Source organism: Eimeria acervulina, genomic scaffold, assembly GCF_000499425.1.
Source record: "Eimeria acervulina Houghton genomic scaffold, Eah_scaff513, whole genome shotgun sequence".
Classification (NCBI taxonomy): domain Eukaryota; phylum Apicomplexa; class Conoidasida; order Eucoccidiorida; family Eimeriidae; genus Eimeria; species Eimeria acervulina.
In genome coordinates, this window is record NW_013549752.1 from 1 (window position 1) to 10,000 (window position 10,000).

The following is a 10,000-nucleotide window of genomic DNA, read 5'->3' on the forward strand; positions in this document are numbered from 1 at the left end:
ATATATGCAAATACATATATATATGTATATACAAATACATATATATATGTATATACATATACATATGCTTATATATATATATATATATATATTTACATATAACCTGTGTCTATAACAATATTACTTAAATGAATACATTAAACAGCATATTATGATAATAATATTTATAATTATATAATTATATCAAATATAATTACTCTGCAAATACCGCAAAACCGTTCGTACATTTATATAAAAAACAAATATATATATATATATATATATAAACATACATATAAAATATATATATATATATATGTATATAGATATATATATATATATATATCTATATATCTATACAATATATATATACAGTTTATATATATTATTTATTTATTTATTTATTTATTTAGGTGTATATGCAGCTGTTGCTTTTCTTTTTGTTTTTGTTTTAATTTTTCTTCTGCGTTTTATTTGCTGCTACGTGCAGACAGACACAGAAGATGTAAATAAATAAAAATATAATTATAAGTATAATTATAAATATAATTGCGTAAATAATAAACTTTATCTCTGTACAAGCCCTCCCGCTGGATATACAGCCCGCTGCAGACGGCTTTAAATCAGTTCGCCTTAGCTGCTGCAATTATTGCTGCTGCTGCTGCTACTGCTGCTGCAGCAGCAGCAGTAGCTGTGCCGCTGCTGCTGCGGCAGCTGCTGCAGCAGCAAAACAGATTGAAGGCCTGAGGGAAATGTGAAGTGAGCGGGAGCAGCAGCAGCAGCAGCAGCAGCAGCAGCAGGCACGAGCCTCAGTCTTCAGAAGACGGCGCATATAAACAACTGCTGCTGCTGCTGCTGCTGCTGCTGCTGCTGCTTCTGTGTGCTGTTGCTGCAGCTGCCAATACAAAAAGAGACAGTAGCAATTCTGCTTCGCTAACTGCGCACGCTGCTGCTGTTGCTACTGCTATTGCTCCTGCTGCTGCTGTTGCTGCTGCTGCAGCTGCTGTTGCTGCTGCAGCCGTTGCTGCTGCAGCTGTCGCTGCTGCTGCTGCTGCTGGCTCGGGCCTACGATGTGGATGGGTAATAATATTATGAATTGCTGCGAAGCAACAAAAGAGAATAAAGAAAAAGCTGCAGTAGACTGACCCCAAACACTGCCGGCCGCAAGAAGCCTGCATGGCTCCTAAACCCTAAACCCTAAACCCTAAACCCTAAACCCTAAACCCTAAACCCTAAACCTCGAGCACTGTACATAAACCCTCCAGCGGAAACACCGTAAGGGGGGTTTCTGCGCTCTCTTTGGTGGATTCGCTTGCAGCAGCATTACTGTGTTGCTGCAGCAGCAACAGCAGCAGCTGCTGCTGCTGTTGTTGCAGCTGCTGCAACAGCAGCAGCAGGTGGTGGAGCGGCCCTGACGCCTGAGAAGAGATCGCCGAGCTTCGCTTCCTGCAGTTGCTGCTGCAGTTGCTGCTGCTGCTGCAGTTGCTGCTGCAGTTGCTGCTGCTGCAGCAGCAGCAGCAGCAAAGGTCACGCACCCAAAATGCTGCGAGCAGACGACTGCGTGTTCAGCGACTGTGGGGCCCCTGTAAGGGTTTGCTGCTGCTGCAGCCCATCTCCATTAGAGACGTTGGTGTTGCTGCTTTGCCGTTGCTGCTGCTGCTGCTGACTGAGGGATTCTCCTGAGAGAGTCTGACGAAGCGACTGCTGCGTAGCAACAGCTTGCTGCTGCTGGTCAGCAGGTGCAGCAGCAGCAGCAGCAGCAGCATCACGAGTATCTGTTTGCTGCTGCTGCAGGTCTCTACTACCAGTATTTTTAGCAGCATCTGCATTCCCAGCAGCAGCAGCATCTCCTCCTCCCCCAGCACCCGCAGCAGCAGCAGCAGCAGCAGCATCTCCTCCTCCCGTCCCCGTCCCCGTCCCCGCCCCAGCAGCAGCAGCAGCAGGAGCAGCAGCAGCAGGAGCAGCAGCAGCAGGATCTTGATCGTCAATCCAAGCAATGCGCCTGCCAGCCTCCCAAATGCCTTTCTTTTGTTCGCCGTTGCGAGCAGTGAAGACCCCTATACCGTGCTGCTTGCCCTGCTTCCAGTTGCCTCTGAAGGCCCTGCCGTCAACCCACAGAAAAGATCCTTCACCGTCCTTCTTGTCGTCTTTATATTCACCCCGATACTGTCTACCGTCCGGCCAGGTGAATACACCCCGACCGTGCATGCGATTAGCCCGCCACTGTCCTTTATAAGAACGTCCATCTATCCACAGATACTCTCCTTCACCTTCGATCTCATTTTGTTTAAACTGTCCTGCATATCTTGATCCTTCACTCCATATAAATACACCGTATCCTTCTTTCTTACCCTGTATATACACCCCAGAGAAGTGTGAGCCGTCCGCCCAGCTCTCTTCAGCTTGACCGTGTTTCTTATCATCCTTCCACTGACCTTTATATTCGCTTCCGTCTGCATGTCTATACACCCCAAATCCGTTCGCTTTATCGCGGACCCATTCGCCGTCATAGTAGTCCCCGTCCGCATGTCTAAAGACACCCTTACCCTCCGCGAAGCCCTCGCACCACTCGCCTACGTACTTCGCGCCGTCGCTCCACTCCTGCACGCCGAAGCCGTGCTTCTTGCTGCCCTTCCATTGCCCTACGTATGTTACGCCGTTACCTAATGATATCAAAGGCCTGCTCACTACCTCTTCTTCTTCTCCTCCTGCTGGTTGGGCTGCTGATGCTGCTGGTTGTGCTGCTGCTGATGCTGATGCTTGTGCTGCTGTTGCTGAGGAGGAAGAAGAACGTAGCTGACCGGGAGACGAAGAAGAAGAGGTGCGAGAAGGTGCTGCTGCTCCTCCTGCTGTTGTTGCTGCTGCTGGTGCTGCTGCTGATTCACCAGAGAAGGACTGAGATCCTTCTCCTCCTGCTGCTGCTGCTCCTCCTGCTGCTGCTGCTTCTGAATGATCTTTGTTGTCGTCATCTAATACACCCGAATCCTGCTGCTGCGGTTTTTGTGCATCAGCAGCAGCCCCTATGCGGCTGCCGCTGCTACGGAGGCTCTCCTTCTGCTGCTGCTGCTCCTGCTGCTGCTGCTGCTGCTGCCCCTCTTCCTCTTCCTTCTCTGCAGCAGCAGCAACTCCACCAGAAGCTAACCCTTTAGGGTTAGACGAAGTCTCAGGGCGCTTAGCAAGCGCTTTACTCTTGCAAGCCCCCATCCTGCTGCTGCTGCTGCTGCTGCTGCTGTTGCTCCTGCGGGTGCTGTTGCTGCTGCTGCTGTTGCTCCTGCGGGTGCTGTTGCTGCTGCTGCCCGAGCTAGAGCTGCTTCTCAACCCAACTCTCTCTCTCACTTTCTCCCTACAGCAGCAACGCTGTTGCTGCTGCTGTTTCTGCTACTGTTGCTGCTGCTGCTGCTGCTGAGGTGCAGCAAACGACGCGCTGCTGCAGCGTCCTTCAAGCGGGAGAAAAGGCAGCAGCAAAAATGCAGAGGGATGCAGAACAACCCTCTATACTGTACGGGGCTGCTGCTGCTGCTGTTGCTGCTGCTGCTGCTGCTGAGATCCGCGGGCCCGTGGCCGCAGCAGCAGCTGCTGCTGCTGCAATTAGAACCGAGAATATATAAACGGTGGGTTAGAGAAGAGGGTTTAGGAAAGACATTGTGTCGCGCTGCTGCTGATGCTGTTGCTGTTGCTGCTGCTGCTGCTGGGGTTCGTCGGTAGCTGCTGCTGGAGCAGCTGCTGCAGCAGCCTGGGCGCAGGAAAGACAGAAAGCTGCTGCTGCTGCTGCTGCTGCTGCTGCTACACCAGAGACACGCTGATAATCCTTGCAAACGATAAAACAAAAAGACAGTCTACACATGCTGCAGCATCTGCTGTTGCTGCTCTTGCTGCACCGCTGTTGCGCCGCAGCAGCAGCCGCTGCTGCTTAGTGCGCTGTTGCTGCCCTGCTGCTGATGCTGCTGCTGCTGCTGCTCCTCCTCCTCTCTTCCTGCTGCTATCCGCAGCAGCAGCTCAACAAAATAAAACCCTAAATGCATAAAAGAGATTTATTTCTATTATATCTGTTATGGAAGAAGACACCCAGAGAATATCGGTACGGGATCGCAGCAGCAGCCGCAGCAGCAGCAGCAGCAGCAGCAGCAGCAGCAGCAACAGCAGCAGCAGCAGCAGCAGCTCGAACGCTTCTCCAGCAGCAGCAAGGAAGCCGCCACCCCAAAAAGTTTCTTTCTTCTTTCTGATTTAGTTAGTTAATAAAAGCAAATAAATAGCCTCCATATAGAACTACGAAAGGGCTTTTGCTGCTGCAGCAACTCCTGCTGCCGCTGCTGCTGCTGCTGCTTCTAGTGCTCCCTCAGGTGTGGGAGGGACCGGCAGCAGCAGCAGCCGCTGCAGCGCCTTGTTGCGCCGCGCGCTGCAGCAGCAAATATTTGCAGGCTACCAGTTGTAAGCAGCAGCCAATTTGATTCTGTGTTGCTGCAGCATAACAGCTGCAGCCGCAGCAGCAGCAGCGGCAGCAGCTGCAGCAGCAGCAGCGCGGCCGGGGGAGGGGGCCCTGCGTCGATCCAGTAGCAGGCACAAAGAGCGACAGCAGCAGCAGCAGCAGCAACAGCAGCAGCAGCAGCAGGCGTTGCTAACTCTGTATTCTCTGTTCCCTCCAAGGCCAAGCCCTCGCAGCAGCCGCAGCAGCAGCAGCAGCAGCAGCAGCAGCGCGAGCATCATCTTCAGCAGCAGGAGCAGCAGCTGGAGGCGGAGGAGTACCAACGGAACTAGTAGGAGGGTGCTGATTAGCAGCAGCAGAAGCAGCGGAAACGCCGCCTAAAGCAGCAGCAGCAGCAGTAGCAGGAGCCACAAGAGCAGCAACAACAGCAGCAACAGCAGCAACAGCAACAGCAGCAGCAGCAGCAGCAGCTCGTGCGTTGGACATGGCTCTTCTGGCGGTGTGTTGTAGACCCGTAATGTGATGATGGCTTGTGTTGTGTTGCTGCTGCAGCTGCTGCTGGTGCTGCTGCTGCTGCAGCAGCAGCCGCTGCATGCATCAGCGGACTCTCACCAGTTGCCTTCTGCTCCGCTTCGCTCGGAAAGGCAGCAGCCTGGCAGCAATGAAGGTTTGCTGCAAGGCAGCAACAGCAGGAGCAGCAACAGCAGGAGCAGCACCAACAGCAGCAGCAGCCACAGCAGCAGCAGCAGCAGCAGCAGCAGTCGGCGACGAGGCTTGCGCACTACCGGGAAGCCGCATACGAGGAATGGGATAAGAGGGGGTTTGCCTCACAGAGTAGGGGGCCCCCATAGAGGAGGTATATCTAAGGTGCAGCAAGGGTCTGGTGGGTCAAGCAGCAGCAGCAGCACAGCAGCAGCAGCAGCAGCAGCAGCAGCAGCAGCAGCAGATGCAGACGTTGAGGCCCAGCTGGGGAAGGTGCTTGCTCAATTTCCTGTTGTTTGGTCTACCTCCTGGAGGCCTGTCGTTCTTGCTGCAGTAGGCAGCAGCCTTCCGTCTCGTGAAGCAGCATATAGAGATGTTTGTGCTGCAGTTGATAAATATTGCATGCAGCAGCTAGAGGGGGGAGGCCTAGGTGCGCTTGCTGCAGCAAGAGACGCACTTGCTGCTGCAGCTAGAAGCGTAAAGGACAGCTGCCGTATTATGCTGCTGCTAGAAGGAGACGGTGAGGGTGCTATTGTGCAGCAGCTAGCTGTTCCTGCTGCAGCAGCAACGCGGTACGATGACCCTATTGTACAAGCTCCTCCAAGCGCAAAGCAGCTGCAGCAGCAGCAGCAGCAGCGGCGACAACGCTTCTCTCTCCCTCCTCTAGACTTCTGGGGTCTACGACGAGATACTCAGAGGCAGCAGCGAACTGGCAGCAACTTCATGCTGCAGCCAGCAACTGCACCAGGCCCAGCCTTGCTGCTGCTGCAGCACCAACAACAGCAGCAGCAGCAGCAGCAGCAGCAGCAGCAGCAGCAGCAGCAGCAGCGCAGCTGGGTGGGGGGCCCGTGGAAGGGCCCCCTGGGCAGGACGCATAACTTGCTGCAGCAGCCTGGTGCTCCTTCCCTTCTCGCTCCGCAGGGCCCAAGGTAAAAGCAGCAGCAGCAGTAACTGCTGCTGCTGCTGCTACTGCTGCTGGTGCTTAGGCTGCTGAGGCTCTTGCTGCAGCACCGGCAGCAGCAGTAGCCGCGGCAACCCGAAATAGACACAAAGGCAGCAGCAGAGGCAGTAGTACTGCTCCGTGCTGCTGCTTCTGTGTGCTGCAGCTTCTGCTGCTAATGCAGCAGCATCTGTCGCTGCTGCAGCAACATATTCCGCTGCTGCAGCACCGTCTGCTGCTGCTCTAGCAATCAGGTGCTGCTGCAGCTCGAACCGTCACAGCAGCATTGTCTGCTGCTGCTTCAGCATGTGCTGGTGCTGCTGCAGCTTCAGGTGCTGCTGCTGCAGCTTTTGCTGCTGCTGCTGCTGCAGCAGCAGCAGCTTTTGCTGCTAAGATGTTCGAAGCAGCTGGGGGGTAGTCGTTTGTCGTTCGTTGGTTTATTAATTAACAGCTTCCTTTTTGATCTCTCCAGTATTTGCATGCACAGGGTATATTATTATAATAGCAGGAGTCTCACTCAACCGTTTGCTGCAGCAGCAGCAGCAGCAACAGCAGCAAAAGCCCCTGCAGCAGCAGCAGCAAAAAGTGCAGCTGCACCAGCAGCAGCGGCAGCAGCAAGAGCTGCAGCAGCAACAGTAAGAGCTGCTGCGCTAGCAACAGTAAGAGCTTCTGCAGCAGCAGTAGCCTTCACTGCTGCTGTTGCTGCTGCACCTCTTGTGGGGTTTGGGGTGTACATGCAGACTTCAGGTGTACGTGCAGCTGTGGAGGGTTTTTCGTTGTTATTATTATTTAATAGTTAAATACAAATAAACAGAGAAGGAGTATATTTATATTTGTGTCTACTATATACTAAGAGAGAGAAGCACTTGTAAACCCTAAACCCTAAACCCTAAACCCTAAGGAGGCCTGTTAAAACCTGAAGCCCTTGCCCCTAACCTCTAAACCCTAAACCCTGTTTGTTTGGAGATACTCTAAACCCTAAACCCTCATCGTTTTATTATTCTCTTCTTCAAACCCTAAACCCTAATTGTTTAGAGGCCCTCTTCTCTAAACCCTAAAACCTGATTGTTTAGATTCTTCTTCTCTAAACCCTAAACCCTAATTAATCATTTAGGGCCCCTCTTCTCTAAACCCTAGAGCTTTTGAGGTGGGTTGTCTGCGCCTACTTCATGTCGCTTAGTGTCTACGGCTTGCTTAGGGTTCAGGGTTTAGGGTTTAGGGTTTGCATTTCCATGCATGCATGCAATTGTATTAACAACATGCCTGCATGCATGCATGCGTGCATGCATTTAATTATTTAATTAATTAATTAGTTATTTATTTATTCAAACACGCATGCATGCATGCATGCATGCATGCATGCATGGAGATGTGTATGCATATAAATAAGTTAATGTTATAACGGCATACATATTTTAGTGTTTTGTTTGCTTTTTAAACAGAATAATAGACTAATAATAACAATAAAATAATAAAATAATAATAAAATAATAAAATATTAGTAATATAAAGTATTAATAAAATAGTAAACTAATAATAATGATAATAAAATAATAAAATAATAATAAAAGAATAGTAATAAAGTATTAATAAAATAATACTTTATTACTATTCTTTCTTTACTATTCTTCTTATTAATTATAAATAAAATAAAATAATAATTATATTTATTAATAATAATAAAATAATAATAACCAAATAAGAGTTAATAAAAGAATAATAAAATAATAACAATAAAATAAGTTAAAGACATATATATATATATATATATATATATATATATATTAATCTGCAAAGGAGACATCCCAATACGATTTCGTCCCTTCATATGTTGCTAACAAAACTGCACAAGAGGGTACGATCTTTAATAAGCGGGGCCCCAGCCCCACCCTAAACCCTTTTAACCCTTGCTGCCTATACACCTCAATGCATGCAGCACGTAAACCCGCACTAATACCCCCACCCCCAAACAAACACCCATTAAACAAACCCCCACCAACAGGCCCCCTACCTGACAGGGGGCCCCCATTAAGGGGGCCCCCAAAGGGGGTACCCCTATTAGGGGGGCCCCCATTAAGGGGGCCCCCATTTGAGGGGCCCCCCAAAGGGGGGCCCCCACCCAGGGGCCCCCTACCTGAAGGGGGGCCCCCATTAAAGGGGCCCCCAAAGGGGGTACCCCTATTAGGGGGGCCCCCAAAAGGGGTGGTACCCCCATTTGAGGGGCCCCCAAACGGGGGGCCCCCATTAGAGGGGCCCCCAAAAGGGGGGCCCCCGTATGGGGGGCCCCCCTGTGTTTGATGTTTGTAAGTTATTCCTGCTGCTTGCATTTTAGTTTTAATAACATCAAATGGGTGCGTAAGAATGCATGCAACTGCAGCAGAGAAAGCCCCAGAAAGAAAGGGGACTAAGGCCCTATCGCGGAATTCCTGTGCGGCGCTGCGGCTGCTGCTGTTGCTGCTGCTGCTGCTGCTGCTGCTGCTGCTGCTGCTGCTGCTGCTGGTAGGAGAGGTAGACAGCAAGGAGGTGAGGGTTTTGCTGCTGACTTCAGTAAGCGGCCAGTACAAAGCAGAGAAAGGTGCATCTCTGATAATAGTAGGTAAGACCCCCTTAAACAAACCGCGAAGCCCTTCTACTTTTACTGTCTCCTGCATCAAAGATAAAGCAGCACTCCTCCTCCACCATCCCCTGCTGCTGCTGCTGCTGCTGCTGCTGCTGCTGCTGGGGGTGCAGCAGCGGGCCTGCAGCTGGGTTCGAACGAGCTCCATAGGGGCTGTGAAGAGAACAGCAACAGTGCGAGCAGCAACTCCTGCAGCAGCAGCAGCAGCAGCAGAGCCTTCGGGCTCTCTTCTCTCAAACAAAACAAAGAAAATTATATTTGCAGGGATCAGCACCCCCATTGCCGGCCCCACACCCCGCCAAAACACAAAGGGGCCCTTAAGATTATATAAACGAGCAGCAACTCCGAGACTCGTCACCCTCCCCCTGCTGCTGCTGCTGCTGCTGCTGCTGCTGCTGCTGCTGCTGGGGCTGCTGCTGTTGGTACTGGGGCTGCGGCTGGTCGTGCTGCTGCTGCTGCCGGGTGTCGCCGCCCCAGCAGGGCCAGCAGCAGCAGCAGCAGCATGAGCAGCAGCAGCAGCAGCAGCAGGAGTAGCAGCAGCAGCAGCAGCAGCAGCAGGAGTAGCAGCAGCAGCAACAGATGTATACTGCCAGTAGTTCTTCACAACATCAAAGGGAGTACAAAGTAAGGCTACGAGGCTGCCGCTAATTGCGCTGCTAACGCAAACCTGCTGCAAATCCATCTCCTATACAGCAGCAGCAGCAGCAGCAGCAGCAAATTCTTGCTGCTGCTGCTGATGCTCCGGATGCTGCTGCTGCTGCTGCTGCTGTGCACGGTGCGGTTGCACTCTAAAACAATCACCTCTATGCTTGTAATTCTGCTGCAGGAGCACCCCTCAGCTCCTCTTGCTGCTGATGCAGCAGCAGCTGCTGCTGCTGCACTGTTGCTGCTGCTGTGCTCTTGCTGCTCCTTACAGACCTTTTGCTGTGGCTTATCCTGCTGCTGCTGCTGCTGGTGCTGCTGCTGGGGCTGCCGGCTCCAGATGCTATAAAGAAGGCGTGCGGCCTCGTCTAAGGACCCTGCTGCCTCTGCTGCTGCTGCTGCAGTGTTGCTGCTGCAGTGTTGCTGCTGCAGTGTTGCTACTGCAGTGTTGCTGCTTCAGTATTGCTGCTGCGGTGTTGCTGCTGTAAAACAACAAGTATAAAAGCAAAGAAGACGAGGGTAAAAACAAACAAATTACTCTCCTGTTAAGAGCAGACAGACACAAAACCCGCGGGGCTTCGATAGGCTGCTGCTGCTGCTGCTGCTGCTGTCTCCTAGCAGCAGCAGCAGCAGCAGCAGCAGGTGGCCTTAGAAGATCTATAAAGTTGAAGGCGAATATGCGCAGGCTGCTCTTGGG

General features: G+C 51.5%; 3 protein-coding genes across 3 annotated transcripts in view; 1 reads left to right on the forward strand and 2 right to left on the reverse strand.

Moving 5' to 3' along the window:
- Positions 1-788: 788 nt before the first annotated feature.
- On the reverse strand, positions 789-3,183 carry EAH_00041080 (MORN repeat-containing protein, putative; the record flags this gene model as incomplete). Its single annotated transcript, XM_013395178.1, has 2 exons — positions 789-1,162; positions 1,515-3,183. The coding sequence occupies 2 exons, from the start codon at positions 3,181-3,183 to the stop codon at positions 789-791; spliced, it is 2,043 nt and encodes a 680-aa protein (XP_013250632.1).
- Positions 3,184-4,030: 847 nt separating this feature from the next.
- EAH_00041090 (hypothetical protein, conserved) lies at positions 4,031-6,037 on the forward strand (the record flags this gene model as incomplete). The annotated part of the gene is made up of 3 exons (XM_013395179.1): positions 4,031-4,206; positions 4,444-4,741; positions 4,955-6,037. The coding sequence occupies 3 exons, from the start codon at positions 4,031-4,033 to the stop codon at positions 6,035-6,037; spliced, it is 1,557 nt and encodes a 518-aa protein (XP_013250633.1).
- Positions 6,038-7,828: 1,791 nt separating this feature from the next.
- The window catches only part of EAH_00041100 (mitochondrial carrier family protein, putative), a gene marked incomplete at both ends in the record, with an annotated part of 2,756 nt that continues 584 nt past the window's right edge, over positions 7,829-10,000 (reverse strand). Inside the window, 4 exons of the mRNA XM_013395180.1 lie at positions 7,829-7,833; positions 8,056-9,346; positions 9,463-9,630; positions 9,842-10,000. The exon at positions 9,842-10,000 is cut by the window's right edge and continues 83 nt beyond it. Of these exons, the coding sequence (XP_013250634.1) occupies positions 7,829-7,833; positions 8,056-9,346; positions 9,463-9,630; positions 9,842-10,000 (1,623 nt within the window). The remainder of the gene's footprint in view (positions 7,834-8,055; positions 9,347-9,462; positions 9,631-9,841) is intronic.